Genomic DNA, 21,449 nt, shown 5'->3' on the forward strand with positions numbered 1-21,449 from the left:
TAAATGAACATTTTAAGATATTTAGAATTTTATACATTTGTTATTAAGCAATGAGAAAATGCTTCCTTTAGACTCTAAAGTTTAGGGTAAGCGAGATATTTTTGTATCAATAAAGTGTGTAAAAGTATCAGCTACTGAACTAAAATCCAAGCCTTGAGCAAGAAAGAAAATGGAAAGAATAGTTTTGTTGGTGAATTAGATTTTAGTTTCAGGTTTGATTTCTTTAAATACTAGCAATCAACAATGTGTCAGTATAGGTGGACCTCAACTCAAGCAGAGAAGTGAGGTACAAATTCTAGTGAAATCTTAAATGTTTTTACCAGTGGCTGCCAAAAGTAGAATCTCTTGTTTGTTTGTTTGGGTAGAAGAGGAACAAACCAGAACATAATTCAGGAATCTGCTAATTGCATAAAGCTTCAGAATTGTTTATATCCACATATGGACAGAAGAGTCAGGTAAAGTCAGATCCTGTTACTCCATTTTCCAAATTCTTTGGACACTTTTTTTTTGCTTGTGTTTGCTAAATGATAGGGTCATCTTGAACATGTACTCATTTACTCTCTCACATGGCATTAGACATCTATAATGGTCTGGATTCAAACCTGGCTTGGGAGGGGTGGTTAAGAGGGATTAAAAACAAACAACTAACCAAGACACAGTGATTTTATTATTACTATTCCTAAAACTGGACAGAAAGGGCAAATAGTGGCTAAAAACCAACACAAGAAAAAACCCCACATAACAAACAGCAGTTAGTATTTCTAGACTTAAGTTGTAAACGGATGTCAAAATTTAGTACTATTACATTTAATCATGAAGTCAATCACTTCCAAGACAGAAATCCAGCTTTTTTTTTTTATTGAGAAACAGTTTCGTTTTAACAGAAAGGCATTTTCCATGTAAACAGATGGACAGAGCTCTACCAATAGAAACGCAACACTTGGAGTTTCTGGAGCCAACAAGGAGGCTACATATGTTTAAAAGTGTCCCACTCCAACAGATGCCCTACACATAGGGTTTGCTTCTCATAAATAAATTTAAGTTGTTTAGAATGTAGTAACAGGTTAAAAATGATTTGCATTTCTGTAATTATTTTGCTTGCTTTAAATAGTGTGGCTAAATGTTTCAATCTCACATCAATTAGTCTCCTAGTCCTAACTTTGGAAAACCTGTTTTGTTGTTGTTATTGTTGCCTATCAAGGTCCACATACAGAATGAAAAGCTTTTAATGTTGGACATTCTTGCTTTTAAAAAGGAACTATTCCTGTGGCCACAACCTGTGGCCAGCCATCAGAAATAATATATACACAGAACTTGGGATGTATGAATGTGATGTTTCTAAATCCTCTTGCATGACAGTTTTAGGTGACCTAAAGAGGTAAAAGCTGTCGCTGTCATCCGTATTTATTGTACATCAATAGGGTGCACGGCAGTAAGCATCAGTTTTGTTTTCACTAAAACATCTACCAATTAATTATTGATGTTCTTTTGGAAGCACTTTATCACTTCCATGCACTCCTTTCCATTGGTTACAATAAAATATTCCTGCAAGAGTAAAGATGAATAGTACCTTCTATTTGAGGAAGACTGTCAATCCCCAGGGGACCCTTGCTAAAATGCCATGGGAAGGAAAAAAAATCCACTGCTAAGTAAACAAATTCTTAAGGGAAACCGTCAATCATTCCTTTTCTCAATCCATCCTTAACAGTTGCCTCAAGCTCATTTAAAATGCTGTCTAGAATTGTGGAGTCAGCGTTGTGCCTTTTACCTAGCAAGCTTGTCGCTGGTAATCCACAGCAGTATAAGACAGATTCCATGAGAAACACTAAATGAATGAAAGCTACAATAGAGCTTAATGGTAGAGAAATACTCAGAAACAGGGACAGATTGAGATCACAGAAAAGACAGGGAGGATTCCTATTATTTTGGCTGATTATGAAGAAGAGCTCTTCACTTACCTACTTACCTTAAATAAAAAGGCAGGAATAAAACATCAAATGTATTAAAAAAGAATGCTCTAGGTAACATGAGGCCGGTGGTAGGATTTCACCAGCCTGCTCAGCCACCCCACCCCCGATAAGACTGTGCCTGTGGTTCCCTGCCTTAAGGGATGGTGCTCTCCTACTCAAAGCCAGAGATCCTACTGCCGTCTAGGGAGCAAAGACTGGGAACAGAAAAGTACAAGTAAGAACAAACCTTTGCCCCAGAAGTCTCCTGGCCTGCTGGTATCAGAGAAGGCACAACACTGTCGTCTTGATCCTTTCTACTCCCTCTCCAAAGTGTCACAGCAAGTGGGCTCCAGCACTTGCCACGTCAACGTCAGCTTTACCTCCTGGTTCTCGAGGAAGAGTCCAAATGCTTATCTTCAACAGCATGGTAACTGAGTTTGGGGGCTACTTTACAGTTCAATTCAATAGATGTTTATTTAATTCCAAGAATACCTCATATCTGCAAGAAAACCTGAAACTGCAATATTTTCTTCTTTGCGATTCTGCCCAACTATAAACCCTGCTGCATTTGTCTACCTATAGAGGCCATCGGCGTCAACGGAATAATGTCTAACCAACAGGTTAAAACAATTTTTTTAAAGATTTATTTGTTTATTAGAGAGAGAGAGCGAGGGTGAGCACACAGAGGGAGAGGGAGAAGCAGACTCCCCACTGAGCAGGGAGCCCGATATGGGGCTCGATCCCACACCCTGGGATCATGACCTGAGCCAAAGGCAGATGCTTAACCGACTGAGCCACCCAGGCGTCCCAGGTTAAAATTTCAAGTGCAACAGTTTCCACTGTGGAACTAGAAAATGTTATATACTTCAAACCTTAACCTATTGGCTGGACATCATTCTCCTTTCCATCCACTTTCTCAGTCAATCACTGGAAAGGCTCAGACCATTGGGAATACATACTCCTTTCTGATTCTGATATTCTGCAAAGGCCACTGCTTCATACACACTATAAAAGAGAAGGTTTTCTTCTTCCTCTTTGAAATACTCTCCGGAGGCCAGGGAATCCCTCACAGAGGGATTGCATTGAGCCAGCAGAACCTGGATGCCAATGGCTTCATAATCTCTACGAACTTCTTTCAGTGTATGGATCCCTGCTGTATCTAAAAACTGTATTGTGCTGCAGTCAATCACTATGGTATGAAGCTCCAAGGGATCACAGGAAAGTTGCACTGAAACTTCGTCCTGGATTCCACTGAGAATCACTGTTTTCTTTGTGATCTTTCTCTTTGCGGCCTTCTTCTGAGCTGCCTTTACTAAGATTGGGTTGAGAGTTTTTTTGTATAAAGCAGATTTAAAACATTCTTTGTTTATGTAGTAGAGAGGGGCTACAAAACGGAATATCTTGATGCCCGGCTTAGTCTGAAGATTCTTGTAAGCAGACACGGATTCAAAGATTTCAGACTCTTCCACCAAACCAAGCAACGAAGTCTTTGGCTTCTGAGTGCGGAGAATGACACAAAACATAGAAAAACAAACCCCAATTAGCAGGCCTATTTCAGTACTTATCAGTGCAGAGGACAGCATGGTAACAAACCAGATAACTGTATCCATTCTGCTAACCTTCCACATCTTGGGCAGATCCTTAAATTTGCGTAGGGCTCCCCGGAGATTTACAATGGTGATTACACCAAGGACACTTTTCTGAAGGGAATAGAATAAAGGAGCTATTACCAGGAGGACCAACAAAAGAACCAAGGCTGTCACCACACCAGAAAGCTGAGTTTGGCAGCCTGTTGATTCTTTAACCAAGGTCTTTGCAAGAGCTGCGCTGGTAGTAAAGCAGTGGAAGAAGGAGGGGATGATATTGCAAAAGCCAATGGCATACATTTCCTGATTGGCTTTGACCGTGTAGCCATGTTTCTTGGCAAACATCTCAGAAAGTGATACAGTGATAGCAAAACCAATGATCGAAATAGCTATTGCATCTACAGCCAAACTAGGAATTAGATTCCAGTCTGGTGCTTTCGGTGGCATAAACCCCGTGGGGATAGGCCCAGCAATACTGGTATTGTATTTCTCATTTAGTTTTCCAAAATGAGAGGCTAATGTGGCTGCCACGACGACAATAAGTTCAGTAGGAATCGGTGCCTTAAGCTTGGACTTGAAGTGCTCATTGAGTTCTTTGGTTGGCAAAAGAACCAAAAGGCACAAAAGGCTGGTGATGAGATCACAGAGATTGGTCTTATGGATGTTTCTGAAGATTTGTATCCAAGTAGTGATGAGCGAGCCCACACCATTACTCCGAGGAAGGCTGAGCCCAAGGAGATACTTGGCCTGAGACGTAAGAATAGTGAAGGAGGCACCAGTGACAAATCCACTCAGCAAGGCATCTGAGAGGTAGACAGAAACAAAACCCACTTGGAAGAAGCCCATCGCTACCTGGAAGGAAGGATATACAAGTGTTACATGTAAGTGTCAAAGAGCTTCTAAACCCTCCAATAAATACCCTGGCATTGCTTTGCATGGAGACATACCACTGGGGCATCACAAAATGTCAGAGGTAGAAAAAAACGCAACTCTACATCAGTCCTCTTGTTTTACAAAGAGAGGGCTCATTTTACTAACACTCAGAGGGCTAAGCAACTAGCCCAAAGTCACACTGTTACTCAGCCCAGATGAGACAAGAACTTAGGATTCGCCTTCTTCTACAATGTTTCTTTTTTTTTTTAAAGATTTTATTTTATTTATTTGAGACAGAGAGAATGAGAGGGAGGAGGGTCAGAGGGAGAAGCAGACTCCCCGCCGAGCAGGGAGCCCGATGCGGGACTCGATCCCGGGACTCCAGGATCATGACCTGAGCCGAAGGCAGTCGCCTAACCAACTGAGCCACCCAGGTGCCCTCTACAATGTTTCTTAAACACGAATAAGCTCAGACCTCTTTGAAAAAGAAAAAATTCTTAAGGATCCACAAGAAATTATAAAAACTCAAACTGGAACAATTCTCCTAATTAAAAAACCATGTGTTTTCATTAAATTACAAATCATTACAATAAAAGTGAAGTTTTAACTGATAAAACAAAACACTGGATTCACATCAAAGAATCACATTTAAAATCATTATAGAACACACTCTTTAACCTCATGCTGAGAAACTATTCTCATTCAGTGTATATGTGCTTATGCCAAACTGCTCCCCATACTAAATCTGCATCCTCAAAGACAAAACTTTTTTATTTCTTTATTTTTTCCTCTTCCCAATGATTCCTCAGAATTCTACGGAGCCCTTTCTCATTGGTGAGACATACTAATAAAAAAGCAAAAACGGACCCTGCAGAGCATCACTCTTCTGCACATTATCCACTTCTCCCTCTCCTCTTCACCAGGAACAACATGAAGAGAGCTACTCTCCCCCTGCCCATATTGGAACCAAATGCCTATAAGGGAGAAGAGGTTTAATGCTGGCATTAACTCCTGGATGCCAAAAGACAGGGGCATGATGATAACGGTGGGTTAGTAGATTCTATGGGAGACCCGAAGAGAATCTCATTTTCTAATCCTTTCTTCTGGCTAATAACATGAAATAGTGGTTCTCAACTTGTTCCCCAGAAGTCCAAGAAAATTGCTATCTGGGGTGAGAGTCACTCACTAGAGCAGCAAATCTAAAGGTGGGGAGGGGAGGCATCTATAATTTGAAACCTCCTGCCCTCTTCCTTTTGCCAGCCCTCAGCCTGTCATCCTCCTCCTGCTTGTTAATGCCGACTCTGCCAATAACCAACCACACACCATCTCAAGCAAACTCATTGTTTCTCAACATATAAAATGAAGGGGTTGTACTGAGTGATCTCAGGTCCCTTTCTGGTCAACATTTTTATGACCAAATAATGACAATCTGGCTGACTGAAACTCATTGGTTAAGAGGGCAGCCTAAGGTTGAGAAAAGAGAAGCAGCCTTAACTTACCTGCAGAGGCAGACCAGGGTTTGAATTTTGGCTCTATCCCTCACATATCCTAAGCAGCATTCAACGAATGACAGCTTTAATCATCATGATCTCTGCGATCCTTTACAGATCTGACATTTCAGGTACAGTGATTTCTTTTGCTAGAAGTAACCACTTCCTCCACCATTTCTTACCTGATAAACTCCAGCCATAAAGGTCACAGTGCTGCCAACAGTAATTGCATAGCAACTTCTGTCACACACCCAGTCTGAGGTCTGGTTTAATAACGTGCTCCCATTTGAAACCGTTCCTAAAGTAGAAGGCGCGTTTTCGGCAGTGTCATAGCCAGCTTTGTGTAGTTCTCGGTCAACTACCTCACCAATCATAAGGCACAAGATTCCAAAAATGCCCACAGAGATGTGACGGGAGGTGCCCGACAGGAAATAAATGATGCTGGCAAAAAAAGACGTGTACAGACCATAGATAGGCTCTTGACCAGCCAAGAGGGAATAGGCAATGGACTGGGGCACTAATAAGATGCCCACAATCAGGCCAGACATCACATCCCCTAAAATGTTTTTCTTCAGATCATATTTTGGGAGCCATTGCAAAACAGGAAGGAAACCCAAAATCATATTTTTGGCTTTGGCTGGGCTGCACTGGCAACTCTTCTGCAGTTTTTTAGTGACAAATTGCTTGAAGTTAGTACTTGGTTTCTCTTGAGGCTCCATATGGATCCTACGATAAGGTGTGCATTGATCACTGGCTTCAAATTGCTTCAAGTTGGTACCTGATTCCTTTTCAAGCTCCGGATGCATATCAGACAGAGGACTGTGTTGGTGATTTCCTTCAACTGAATTCTTGGGTGACAGATCATATTGCTCTTTACTTTCCAAAGACATTTCTGGAGATAGATGCTTTAGCCTCCTACAGTGAAGAAAACACCAGAATTAATGGATTAAGTAATTCTCAGTGCTCACACATTTTAACAGTTCTATTTGTCATTCATGAGAGTTAAGGAGTTCAGTTTGGGGATAGGTATCTTATATTCACTTTCTTTAGTTGAGCTTCATATGTCTTGATCGGGGAAAACAAAAACAAAAAAACAGACTACAAATAGCCAAGTCAAAGCAAATAAGTCATTGGGTATAGGACTTCCCAAAAGTATAAACCATCAAGAATTCTTCTCCATCTCTGCATGGTTCCCCCTGCAGTTTTTTCCTCTAGAAAAGGTTTCAGGGTGGTCTGTCTTGTCCTGCTATCACTGTCTTCTTTCCAAGTTTTTCACTTCCAGGTGTACCGCAAAACAGGATCTAGTCTCAAACCTTCACTGCTACCTGCAAGTCCCTGAAACATAAGATGGTCTTTTTCTTGGAGTAGACCATAAACTGTTTACCAGATACTTCACAAATCAATGTCTTTGAGTTAGCTGTTTGCTTAGCTTAGAATGGCCACTGACCTCTCTGCCCATCAAGATTCTAATCATTTTTATACCCAGTTAAAATGCTACCTCTTCTACACCGACCAATCCCCTAGCTCAAGTGAATCACTATACCCTCTGTGTCCCATAGCATTTTGCACCTTCATTATAGTACTAATCACACTCTTCTGTTAGTTAAGTAAGAGTCTCTCTAGCTCCTGGAGGAAAGGATATCTTGTTCATCATTGTAATCACCAACAAATGCATAGCAACTCTGAGACAGTAGGCTTACAAAATGAATGAATCAAAGAACAAATGAACATACAACTTTATGACTGTGGCCAAACAGAGATAAAATATACTAGATGGAAGACTCAGAAAATTTCCTGTTTTGGAACTGAGAGAAAAACATATCCTTTATTGTAAAAGTAACACACATTAATTTTTTTTGGATGAAGGGGCTATAGCTGGTCATCCCACTTAACAAGAGTGAAATAATAGTTACTTGATGGTCTTATTAAGTAGATAAAGAAGAAAAGAACAGATTTAGATGACCACTTACCCTGAGCAAGTCAATCAGATTTGTGGATACACACAGCAGCTCTTCATTCCTCAATGCAACCCGTCTATAACTCTCTTCTTACTTCCTACTCAGGCCAAGCTAGTTTGAATAAATTTCTTATGTCCTTCTATTTTGGAACAGCTCTGGTGATTCCTGGGTCAAAAGGCTTTTCCAAACCTAAGAAATGCAAAAGAGGCATAAGAAAAAACTAAGAAAATCTAAATTTTGCCCTACATGGTTGCTATCTGGGAAGGAAAAAGATAAAAGTTAATACTAGAAAATGCAACAGAGTGATAGAAACTGTAAGAAAGAATTGAACTGAAATACTAAAAGTGAAAAACAAAGTAACAGATGGAGAAGGAATGCCTCTGACAGGGTCATCAACATACTTGACAGAGCCAAAGAAAGAATCCATGAAATTGAGGACAGGTCAATAGAAATTACCCAAACTGAAAAAGAAAGAGAAAAACAGAATTTTTTTTTTTAAATCAATAACAATAATGTAAGAGAACATCCAAGAGCTATGGGACATATTAAGCAATCTAACTTACGTACAATTGGAATCTCAAAAGGAGAGGACAAAGAACGGGCAGAAAAAATATTTGAAGACATAGTAGCCAAGAATTTTCCAAAATTAAAGACAGACACCAAACTATAGATCCAAGAATCTCAGAGAATACCAAAAAGAACAAATACAGAAACAAAAACAAAACTCTACACCTACATATATCATACTCAAGCTGCTGGAAACAAAGATAAAATCCTGAAGACAAAGAACAGCCTGATGGCAGCCAAATTAAAAACACACATTAAACACACTGGAACAAAGACAAAAATTATAGCCGACTTCTCATTTGAAACATCAGAAGATAAAAGAGTGATGCCTTTACCACAGAAAAACAGCTGCCAACCCAGAATTCTATACCCAGAGAAAATATCTTTTAAAAGATGGAGAAGTAAAAACTTTCTCAGACAAACACTAAGAGAATTTCCAGTAGACCAGCACTACTATATATACATATAGCTGACAGAAAGTACGTCTACACAATGCACAACAAAGAAATAAAGTCCAGGAATGGAACATATGAAAATAAAATAATTTAATTTAAAATATCTTTAATTGCTCTAAAAGATAAACATTTAAGCAACAATAAGAATGTATTTTGTTTATAGCATATGCAAAATAAAATGTATAAAAATAGCACAAAAAATGGGTAGAGGAATTGGGAATTGTAGGGTCTTAAGCTAGATGTGAAATGATACATTATTATTTGAAGGTAGGCTCTGATTATAGATGTATATTACAAACCCAAGAGTAACCACTAAATTTTTTTAAAGTATAAATAATAAGTCAATTGTAGAGATAAAATGGGATCATAAAAAATTCTCAATCCAAAAGAAAGCAAAGAAAGAAGAAAAAGGGGACCAAAAGTAGATAGAACACATTGAAAACAGCTTGCAAGATGGTAGAGTTTATCTTTTTTTTATGTTATGTTAATCACCACACATTACATCATTAGTTTTTGATGTAATGTCCCATGATTCATTGTTTGCATATAACACACAGTGCTCCATGCAGAATGTGCCCTCTTTAATACCCATCACCAGGCTAACCCCCCCCACCCCTCTCCCCTCTAGAAACCTCAGTTTGTTTTTCAGAGTCCATAGTCTCTCATGGTTCGTCTCCCCCTCTGATTTCCCCGCCTTCATTCTTCCCCTCCTGCTATCTTCTTCTTCTTCTTTTTTTTTTTTTAACATATAATGTATTATTTGTTTCAGAGGTACAGGTCTGTGATTCAACAGTCTTACACAATTCACAGCACTCACTATAGCACATACCCTCCCCAAAGTTTATCACCCCGCCACCCCATCCCTCCCACCCCCAACCACTCCAGCAACCCTCAGTTTGTTTCCTGATATTAAGAATTCCTCATATCAGTGAGGTCATATGATACATGTCTTTCTCTGATTGACTTATTTCGCTCAGCATAATACCCTCCAGTTCCATCCTCGTCGTTGCAAATGGCAAGATTTCATTCCTTTTGATGGCTGCATAATATTCCATTGTGTGTGTGTGTGTGTGTGTGTGTGTACACCATAACTTCTTTATCCATTCATCTGTTGATGGACATCTTGGCTCTTTCCACAGTTTGACTATTGTGGACATTGCTGCTATAAACATTGGGGTGCATGTACCCCTTTGGATCCCAGTGCAATTGCTGGATCACATGGTAGCTCTATTTTCAACTTTTTGAGGAACCTCCATACTGTTTTCCACAGTGGCTGCACCAGCTTGCATTCCCACCAACAGTGTAGGATGGTTCCCCTTTCTCCGCATCCCCGCCAACATCTGTCGTTTCCTGACTTGTTAATTTTAGCCATTCTGACTGGTGTGAGGTGATATCTCATTGAGGTTTTGATTTGGATTTCCCTGATGCCGAGCAACGTTGAGCACTTTTTCATGTGTCTGTTGGCCATTTGGATGTCTTCTTTGGAAAAATGTCTGTTCATGTCTTCTGCCCATTTCTTGATTGGCTCATTTGTTCTTTGGGTGTTGAGTTTAATAGTTCTTTATAGATTTTGGATACTAGCCCTTTATCTGATATGTCATTTGCAAATATCTTCTCCCATTCTGTCGGTTGTATTTTGGTTTTGTTGACTGTTTCTTTTGCTGTGCAAAAGCTTTTTATCTTGATGAAGTCCCAATTTTCGCCATTGCTTCCCTTGCCTTTGGCGATGTTTCTAGGAAGAAGTTGTTGTGAAGAGGTCGAAGAGGTTGCTGCCTGTGTTCTCCTTTAGGATTCTGATGGACCCCTGTCTCACATTTAGTCTTCTAACCATTTTGAGTCTATTTTTGTGTGCGGTGTAAGGAAATGGTCCAGTTTCATTCTTCTGCATGTGGCTGTCCAATTTTCCCAACATCATCTGTTGAAGAGACTGTCTTTTTTCCACTGGACATTCTTTCCTGCTTTGTCGAAGATTAGTTGACCATAGAGTTGAGGGTCCATTTCTGGGCTCTCTAGTCTGTTCCAGTGATCTATGTGTCTATTTTTGTGCCAGTACCATACAAGATGGTAGAGTTTAAAACAAACGGAAATAATTACAACTGTGAATGGTCTAAAGGTGTCAATTAAAAGGTAGTGAGTGTCAGATTAGATTAAAAAAATAAAACCCACCTATATGCTATCTATAAGAAACCCAATATTTATTTATTTATTTATTTTTTTACTTACTTACTTACTTACTTATATTTGAGAGAGAGCATGACAGGAAGGGTGGGGGGAGAGGCAGAGGGAGAGAGAGAATCTTAAGCAGACTCCACGCCCAGCATGGAGCCTGACACAGGGCTAGATCTCAGGACCCTGACGTCATGACCTGAGCTGAGATCAAGAGTCAGACACTTAACCAACTGAGCCACCCAGGCGCCCCAAGAAACCTACTTTAAATATAAATAGATTATAATATATATATATATATATAGAAAGCACTTGCCCAATGTAGTCATTTATTTAGCTTGTAAATGACTGAGCCAGGTAATAAAATCCAGATTTTAGGACTCTAAGCATAGCTCTTTTTGAGCATGACGCTATTCCTATCACCTATCTAATTAGCTTTCTCTAACCTCAGATACTTCCAAACACGTTAGAGTTCAGCTACCCTAAGCTTTGCGCAGTGGCAGTATTGTAGCCAATGAGGTTTATCCGAGGCGCGATTATTGCTAATAGAATTCAGCTACCCTACACATCCCACTTTCACCTACCTGCTACCTAGCACTGACAACTACAAACTTGTACCCCATTCCCCGTTCGCTATACTCTTGGCCATGGTCCTTTTTCAGCTCTAGCTCTCAAAAATTTAGGCATTCATTCACAAACAGTCCTAGCAGTGGAACTGACAGAGCCATCAGTCTGAATCCAAAAGCCCTCTATAGTCTCCTTTATCTGTCCTACTCACCGCCCAAAATTCTCCTCAACACTATATTTTTTTCTTTTTCATACGTATATTAAAACTCAAGGCAACATAAAGCTACTTTAAAAATTGTCTTAAAACTGGGGCGCCTGGGTGGCTCAGTCGTTAAGCGTCTGCCTTCGGCTCAGGTCATGGTCCCAGGGTCCTGGGATCAAGCCCCGCATCGGGCTCCCTGCTCGGTGGGAAGCTTGCTTCTCCCTCTCCCACTCCCCCTGCTTGTGTTCCCTCTCTCGCTGTGCCTCTCTCTGTCAAATAAATAAATAAAATCTTTAAAAAAAAAATTGTCTTAAAACTAAATTGTAGGTATGACCTTCATACAAACTAAACTCCTTGAAAGCAAGCTCCACTCTAATTCATCTTTGTATCCTCCAAAATGTCCAGGTATATGCTTTCTAAAAATAGGAACTACAACATTTGCTAAGCAAATAACTCAAATACAGAAAAAAAAGTAGGATGCAAAGCAATATTTCTTTTCAAGTGGAAATACCTCCTTTGGGATATATTTTTCAAATATCCCTTTTTGCACCAAAATCCTCTCATTTCCCCAAGGCAATTACTGCTTTCAATTATAGTATTCATCAACTGCTTCATGAAAATTAAGAGATGACAGTGTTTATCCTTGGAATAGAGCCTACAGCCAGACAGCCATTTTAAGGAAGTTGAAATACAAACTGTACATTGCATGAAGATCAATAAAACATGATTCTACTGTAGCGTCGAGGCTAGTTTCTCCCTTTACTAACTTTACTCACTAAGAGTGAGAAAAGAAAAGGTTCAAGAGGAAAACACTCGTACTGTCCACATTACTTTGCAGGAATCAGAAGGAAAAACAATAAAACGTTTGCAAAGTACATTTACACAGGCATGCATTAAACAACAGGAGTTCAGGCAACCCCAAAAGGAAAGACATTTCTGTACTTTCTTCTTCAACTGCACACATGCAGCTGGGACCACCTAGAGGGTCGTCTGGATCCAGATGAGTAATCAGCAGCACTGGCACAATTCCCGTGTGAATTACCGAGAGGCTAGAGCCCTGGACTAGAAGAGAGCTTACGCCTCTTCTATATATGCCCGATAGTGGTCAGCCAACTTCTATTTGAAGATTTGGATATAAGCAAAACAATGTCTACTTTTGGTAATTACAGCATATAATTCTAACTAACAGTGCTTATATAACAGTTTTGCAATTTGTGAAACTGAAATGCCTCTTCAGAGGGCAATCGTTTTCAGAGGAGAATGGTAAAGTTGGCCTCTGAAACATAACGGTTCCATAGTCATGTTTTGTTCGACCTGGATGTACGTGCCACCACGACTCACTGCTACATAAAACCGAAGCTGCCAACTACCATGATCACAGCATCTGCACAGGGGAGAAATCTCCAAGAGCTAGAATAGTTTAGAAAGGCTTCAAGGGAAGAACCGGTCTCATGTCTCACCTGGGCTCTAAAGTCTGGGTCAGAGTTGAAAGAATAAGAGAGGACTTGGAAAATGTATGGGGGAGAAGAAAACTCAGAGATAGTTCTGAGGTTGTTAGAAAAGAAATTAGAATGTTTACAGCACCAGATGCACATGGGAAATTGGTTTAAGAGGAAGCTTTTGCAAAGGTACCTGGGGGAGATTCTGGAGGATCCTGTATGCCAGATTTAAAAAGGTAGACTTTGATCTGCAGACAGTACAGAGTCCCTGAAGGTTTCTGAGAAGGGTTTAAAATATCACTCATTTGATAAATAATTATATATTATCTTATTACATCTTCTGATTATATATTATCTGATTACATCTTTGATAAATAATTATATATTATCTTATTCCATCTTCTGTTATGCTAATATTTCTTTTCCTACTAAGCAATTAATATTTTACTTTTTTTGCCTTTCATGAATAAAGAAATAGCTTAAGATAAAAAAAACTAAACCATAAACAGGTACAACTAAGGCAGAGTCTCCATTTACACAGTACCATCTGATCCTCCAACTCACTGTTGCCCAACAAATCCAGGGAAGATCATAGCTTCCATACCCATCTCCATCCCATTCACAGGTAACTGCAGTCAGGATGATTGGAGCCTAGGCAACTGTTCCAGGCTCTTGCCCAAGACTGAGAAGTTAGCACTGTGAGAGGGCAGGCCTCCTGGAAGAAAAGGAAGGACTGCTGCCCATTGGATGAAAATTCAGACCCATCCTTGTTCTGTGGGTTTGCAACCCTTGCTTACTCCACAAATGTTCATTAGTGCCAACAAGCCCTCCAAGGTTGGATTGGTTAACTTTTCTATGGGAGCTCCTAGAGATTGGGTACTGGTCTTCATCACATCATAAATATTTACTAAGCACCTACTATAAGCGAACCACTGTGCTAGACACAATGCATCAGAACCTAGACCCCAAACGGAGGGGTCAATCTTTCTTTTCCCTACCCCACGAATCCTATATATGATCCATCAGTAAGTCCTGGCTGCTCTTCTCCCTACTGCCCAAAGGACCTGGAATCTAACCACTTTTCACTCCCCTCCACCATCACATCTTATCTGGGCTATTCTAATAGCCTACGAAATCTGAACCCTGCCTACCTCTCCACCCTCATTTCCTACAGCCTTCTTGCTGTTCCTGGAACATGCCAAGCTGATTCCCTTTTCAGGGTCTTTGCACTTGCTCAAGTTCTCTTTGCCTGGAATAATCACACCCCAGATCTTTGCAGGTTTTTTCTCATCCTTCAGGTCTCAGCTGATGTATCATCTCCTTAGAGAGACCTTCCTTGAACATTCCAAATGAAATAATACTCCACCCCATTATTCTCTAAACCCTTACCTGGCTTTATTTCTTCATAGCACTTTCACAGTAGCTTTTGAAATTCTATTATGTATTTATACATTAAAGAAACTATTACAGTCTTTCTCACACATACTGTAACCCCAGTACCAAAAACAATGCTTAGCACATAACAGATCAATAAGTTCTTGCTAAAATGAATAAGAAACCCAGTTTTTACCCACAATCAAAGGGTTAAGACAATTATAAACAGATAAGCTATAACACTCTAAGTGCCATTAACAGAGGTTTGTCGTATTCTGAGAGTGGAGAATAGGGTATAGGCCAATGTGAGGAAGTTGCAAATAAGAAAGGAAAGGAAACTCAGGGCAGTTGAAAGTCCTAGTATAATCTAAGACCCAGGAAAAAGTCACCCAGAATGCCAGATTCCTGGGGTGAAGCAGCAGGAGATTAAGACTAGACTGAAAGATTAGTTTCTCATTTGATCCCAAGAAGCCTGGACTTCATCCTGTAGGCTACGGCTGACAAAGGCATAAACTCCAAGGCAGGGCAGGGGTGCAAGAGGTTTGACATTTCAGCGGTACAACCAGACAAGAGACAGTAAAGGAGGACAAATCTAAGACGAATCGTGAGGTGGATCACACAAAAGGAAGAATGACGTATAGGAATATGCAGGAGGAAATGGAAAGAAAGGAGACAACAAGAAGTTTGACTTAGGTTTCATAGGTTTGACATTTCTATTAGATGTCCAAATGAGGGTGTCCAGTGAGCACTTAGAAATGGGGTATCAAGCACAAGAGAGAAGCTGAAACTGGAAAAATAAATGAAGAGAGAAGGAATATATTGGTCATTAGCACATAAATGCTATCTCATTTTTCTCTGAATTCCCGTTGTTTCGATGTTCAATAAATGCGCTGAATATATGCTTTACCTTCTCAACTGGATTAAAAATTGTTCAAGGAGATATTTTACATTTTTTGGAAACTCTCACAATACCTAGCATAAAATTTGGCACACAGAAGGCATTTAATAAATATTTTGTTAATGGACTGGTTTCTATTTTTAAAAAGCTGTTTTAACAAAAAAATTCCAAAAAGAATTACCTTTGACTGTTAAAATCTGATTTTTGTTTCTCTGAAAGATAATTGATACACTGCTGGTGGGAATGTAAAGTGGTACAACCCCTGGTGGAAAACAGTCTGGTAGTTCCTCAAACAGAGAGAATCACTATATGACCCAACAATTCCACTCTTAGCTATATAACCCCCCCAAAATAAAAATTAAAAACAGGGACTGAAATATTTGTATACCACTGTTCATAATAGCATTATTCACAACAGCCCAAAGGTGGAAACAACCTATGTATCCACCCACAGATGAATGGATAAACACCGTGGTACAAGCCATACAATGGAATATTGTTTAGCCACTAAAAACGAATGTAGTTCTGATACTCTTTATCTACATCATGGATGAACTCTGAACCCGTGATGCTAAGTGAAAGAAGCCAGGCACAAAAGGACAAACACTGCATGATTCCACTTACAAGAGATATCTACAACAGGCAAATTTTTAGAGACAGAAAATAGATTAGAGATTACCAGGGACTGCAGGGAATGATTTCTTGCTTAATGGTTACAGTCTCTGTTTTAAGTTTTAAAAATAACGACTATAGATAGTTACAAAACATTGTGGAATTGTACTTAATGTACTGAACTGTAAATTTAAAATGGTTAAAATGGCCAATTTTATGGTTTTTTAAAAAGATTTTATTTCTTTATTTGACAGAGAAAGAGCAGGCAAGCACAAATGGCGGCCGGGGCCGGGGGGGGGGGGGGGGGGCAGTGGCAGAGGGAGAGGGAGAAGCAGGCTCCCCACTGAGCAGGGAGCGCAATGGTCCTGGGATCATGACCTGAGCCAAAGGCAGTTGCTTAACCAATTGAGCCACCCAGGTGCCCCCAATTTTATGTTAAATATATATTTTAACATAAACAAAAGTAGGAGGAGAGGAAGCATAGTACTATAAGGTTCTTATGCTATACACAAAATGGTTTAATATCACTGAAGGTAGGCTGTGATAAATTAAGGATTCCTACTATAAACCCTAATGCAATTCCATTAATCACAAAGAGTTATGGCTAATAAACCAACAACGGAGATAAAATGGAATCACAGAAAATACTGAATAATCCAAAAGCAGACAGAGAAGGGGAAATAAATAGCAACCCTATAAAATAAACTAGATCTAAAGTTTGTGGAAAACTTGCAGTCTTAACATGAACCTATTATTGAGGTGAACAAGTTCTCTACCAAGAGACTCTCTTCACTTATGTGGAAAAATCTCAGTTAAACTAGGCTGTAATTGGTGTGGACTGTGTAGTTTGCAAATAATTTTGACTGGAGCCAAAGCCTGTCTGATTCACACCTACTCTGTCTCTGGACTGCTTATTTTGAAACTTTCCAAATCTTCAGAAAAGTTAAAAGAATGATACATGGAACACTGGCTATTCACAATTCACCTATTACACAACTTCACAATTCACCAATTGTTAATGTTTTGCTACATCTGCACTTCTGCACTCTCCAAACATACTTGTTTGGGGTTTTTTCCGTTCAACTACTTGAAAATCACAGACATATTTTAGCCTTAAACACTTAATGGGAACTTTTTTTTTTTTTAAGATTTTATTTATTTATTTGCCAGAGAGAAAGAGAGCACAAGCAGGGGGAGCTGCAGGCAGAGGGAGAAGCAGGCTCCCCGCTGAGCAGGGAGCCTGGTGCTCGATCCCAGGACCACAGGATCATGACCTGAGCTGAAGGCAGACGCCACCAACGGAGCCACCCAGGCATCCCGGAACCAACATTTTTGAACCACCATGCTATGCTCCCTCTTCTTCAAGAGAAACATTCATTAACAACATGAGATCAAACCATTTGGATACACTCACTCTTCAAAAATCTGCAATGGTTCCCCACCTTCTACTGCATATAACCTAAAAAGCTTAGTATAGGCTTCTCTCCATAAATGAGCTGAACCTGCCTTTCTTTTGCTTGCTTCCATGCACTGGTGCATCCATGAAAATATTAAGCATCCTTTGTTCCTCTGGGTCTTCGCTCATGTTGTTTGTTCATCTGGAATGCCTTTTCCTTCTATCGCCATCTATCTTGGTCCTTTTCCTAATCCTTAAAGGCCCACCTCAAATGCCACAGGGCAAGGGGGCTGAAACTCCTTTGGCTATGCTGCCCTGACATATTCCATATAACTACTTAGCACTTAAAGTTACATGTCTTTCAAACTACAGTATTCATTTAAAGGCAAACATCAAGTCATCTTCATTCCTACATAACCCAACACCTTACCCAATGCCTCCCATTGGTGTAGACAGTGGTATACCTATATTTATTGAAATGAACGAACAGGTGAAGTTTCAAGTAAACGTAATAAAGACAAAAAAGTCTTCCTATCTTCCAGTCATCACAAATGATTAACAATGTTCATTTATGTCCGTGAGGCAAAAAGAAGAACCACCATATAGCAGTAGTACAAGCGTTATGATGTATTATTCTGGCATAAAGCCCAATGTAAGACAGAAAAGTAAAATACCCAAGAGGGAAACAACTTAATGTAAAACCACGATTGAATTATTAAATAGTTCCTTAACAGTAATTCAATGCTTTCAAAAATATTTCACATACACCTCCCATTTGACTCCTCAATAAATCTGAGAACCGATTATGAATCCTCTCCTCCGGTCACCTGCTCAACTAGTAGGACCAGATTCTCAACCCTCATTTTCCCATTTCCAAGGTTCCCTCTCTTTCTAAAATACCACCTCACCCCCAAATTTGTTTCCTTGCTAAGAAGTTTTAAGAGCTAGCTCAAATCAATATTTCGTGGTTAAGTGCTCAACTCATTTCTGAATCTTATTAATTTTAATAAGTGAAGGTAACAAACTGCTTGAAGCAGTTTACACAACATTATTGAAGCAGGTTTGGTAAAGGATTAAGAATAAAATTACTTATCTTTCATATGACACACATGCATTGGTAACATTTTCATTTTCCTTCTCTATCAGGAGAAACAATGTAAAATTTACCTCTGTAACTACACTTTGGTTAGAATAATCCGTATCCCAGCCAAGAGTCAAACAAGCCAAGCAGGTTCCTACCTCCATCTACTTTTGCTGACCCTCTAACTGGAATGCTGCTTGGGGCTATGTTCATGGATTTGTCTCTTGCTTCTTTTAGGTTTCTGTTCAACTACTGTCCTAATCAGTTCCTTCCCAGACACAACTTCTAAAATAGCACCATTGCTGCCGCCATGCCTCCCTCCTGGGCCCATCCCTGCCCTGCACTCCTATCGCACTTACTTGGCTTTATTTTTCTCCATGGCCTTTCTCATCACCTCGCACTACATTCATTCATTCATTCATTCATTCATTTATGGTTAATTGTCTTTCTCATGAGGATAGGAACTTGCTGTTTTGTTGACAGTTGTTATCTCCTATGCCTTGAACCATGTACAGCACCTAGTAAGTGCTTAACAAATATTTGTTGAGTGAATGGATGAATGATAGCTTAACAGCTATGGAGTAAAGAAAAAGCAGTGACCCCTCTCTCTCCACCTCCATTCACCATAACTAAGCTAAATCAAGAAATTACAGTTTGGCAACCATCTGCTTGGGGGTTTATGCTCACTAAAAGTAATGTCAATGCCCAAAATGCTCACCCCTCATAAATCTAATCTAGACTTCTCCAAAGCCCAGAATATGTAAATCTCGATCTTCCCCTGGGAGGCAGCATATTATATAGTACAGTGATATTCAAATGCAGAGATCTTTTAAAATTCAGATTCTCAGGCAAATTCAGGAATGAGATCCAAGACTGCACCCTGGGTGACTCAGAGCCAGTGAGGTGAGGGCCATACTAGGAGAATCACTGGGTATGTACTGGAGTCAGACAGATCTCTATTCAGATCCCAGCTACACTATTCAACAACTGTATGGCACTGGTGAAAAACCTCATTTTACTCAGCATCAACTTCTCACCTATAAAATTGGAATAACATTATCTAACTTGCAAGTTGTATAAAGCTAACACAAGTACTTAACACAGTGCCTGGCACATGGCATTTGTTCAATAAATGACAGCTACTAGTCTGTCCTTTGAGATTCTTGAAGGGAAAAAATGGGCTTATTTCTTCCAACACGACTGGCTCTCCATTTCTTACTCGATTTTCAAAAACAAGAATTTCTGCTTTCCCCAATACTGGATATCACATTAGTTCCAGATTTCATATAAAGAGCCCTAGAAATAAGGAAATGGAAAAAAGGAACTGGAATGGGTGCCAGAAAGTTTAATGGATGCCTGTATATTTCTAACTCACGTGGTCCCCAATCTGTGCAAAGAAAGGGCCCAGGCTGATATTCTGTGAGTCTGGGACAGCTGGGTACAAGTCCTAGCTCTGCAAATGACTTACTGTATAATGTCAGGCAAAGATCTGGCCCGCTCTGTGTCCTTTCAGTATCCCTATCTATCCAGCGAAAGCATTTCAACTTAGTCTACGAAGAAGTACAGTTCCTGATGTGTACCTAACCAGGTGTGTGGTTTTAAAAACCAAGATAATGAAGTTCTCTCGCGTGTCCAAGCCTCAGTTTCCCCATCTGTCCAAGGGTGGGAGGCCGGGTGGTGGTGGCGGCTCCGATCTCCTCGGTCTTTCTCCCAGTTATCTGGGGTCGAGACGGTCAGATGAGGACTCAGGGAGAAGAACAGCACCGTTATCTACGAGGTGCGGGGGCCCCGACGAGATGTGGGGTAGAGGGTGGGTAGCCGAGAAGCAGGGTCGGGACGGCCGCGGTGGGAGAGGGGGGGCCTGGCTCCAGCTCCCGCCCCTGCTGACCGAGGGTACAACCGCGACGCACGCCCACCTACCACGGCCTGGCCACGACGCCGGGGCTTCTTCCCACCACGCCTCGGACACAGGCCAGGATGCCGCCAAGAGGGGCCGGCTGACCGCACGCATGGCGGCACCGCTCCCTTCGCCCTTCTCGCGCCCCCCCCCCACTTCTCACCTCTCAGTGTTGGGCCTCCCCGCTCAACGAGGGCTCGCGGCACGTCCTCCGCCGTGGCGGGACTGAGCGGACACCGCGGCGCGAGCAGAGGTAGCCTGGTCCCGGGCCGGCCTCCCTTTAACCCGCCCGTCCCCTTCTCCGCCCATCGCCCAGCCCCCGAAAAAGGCGGGGCCCGGGCGGGACCGCGGGGAGCGGCCAGGAGCCCCCGACCGAGAGGTGCGGAAGACCCAACCAGTATAACCATTCAGGAGGTGGCAGTCACGTGGCCCCGTCGGCGAGCGACGCGGCCGCCAGCCAATGACTCGGCCCGGCCCGCGGGGGTACCGCCCCCCTGGCTGCTCTCCTCCTCACCATTGGCTGCCCTGGGCAGCGGAGCCACGAGTCCCAGATTCTTAGGGCGAGTCCTCCTCCGATCGCAGCTGCGAGGAGTTCTTGCCGGTTTTCCGCCTTAACTCTGAAAGCGTAGGGAGGAAAAAGTGTCAGGAGAAATCCGGAAGCGTTCTGTCTAGGGCTGTTAAGTGTTCTGCGTTTGCGTGAGGGCAAAGTCTTGATCGCTGATTCCTTGGAACCCCATTCCCTCCCACCCCCGCCTTGTAGATGGGGAATGAAGGCCCAGAATGGGGAAAGGTCAGCTGGGAAATTAGGGGATTTTGCCCTCAGTGTAACCTACTCTCCACTGAAGGTCCCAATAGCCAGAGTTGCCTTTTAACATGTGAATAAAAATGTAAGAATAAATATGAAATGCAATTCCAACCTCGTTTAAAATCATCAGTGGG

The 21,449-nt window shown here is 41.1% G+C and overlaps 1 protein-coding gene and 1 pseudogene across 1 annotated transcript; one reads left to right on the forward strand and one right to left on the reverse strand.

The window, feature by feature from the left end:
• Window positions 1–841: 841 nt before the first annotated feature.
• Window positions 842–20,933, reverse strand: SLC26A2 (solute carrier family 26 member 2). Its single transcript, XM_045902958.3, has 4 exons — window positions 20,674–20,933; window positions 7,869–8,045; window positions 6,081–6,813; window positions 842–4,387 (listed from the first exon to the last, which is right to left on the reverse strand). The coding sequence occupies exons 3-4, from the start codon at window positions 6,786–6,788 to the stop codon at window positions 2,870–2,872; spliced, it is 2,226 nt and encodes a 741-aa protein (XP_045758914.1). The 5' UTR covers window positions 6,789–6,813; window positions 7,869–8,045; window positions 20,674–20,933; the 3' UTR covers window positions 842–2,869.
• LOC123836232 (U4 spliceosomal RNA) lies at window positions 11,530–11,612 on the forward strand (annotated as a pseudogene).
• Window positions 20,934–21,449: the final 516 nt, after the last annotated feature.

Source organism: Mirounga angustirostris, unplaced genomic scaffold (genome assembly GCF_029215605.1).
Source record: "Mirounga angustirostris isolate CCGP_5_RB_7025 unplaced genomic scaffold, mMirAng1.0.hap1 SCAF_7, whole genome shotgun sequence".
Classification (NCBI taxonomy): domain Eukaryota; kingdom Metazoa; phylum Chordata; class Mammalia; order Carnivora; family Phocidae; genus Mirounga; species Mirounga angustirostris.

What these genes read in the sequence shown, in the direction of transcription:
- SLC26A2 (XM_045902958.3), bottom strand. Translation starts at nt 6,788, where the DNA reads ATGTCTTTGGAAAGTAAAGAGCAATATGATCTGTCACCCAAGAATTCA. An exon ending in TTATGGCTGGAGTTTATCAG is followed by an intron (nt 4,388 to 6,080) that starts GTAAGAAATGGT and finishes CCTTCCTTCCAG; the next exon opens with GTAGCGATGGGCTTCTTCCA.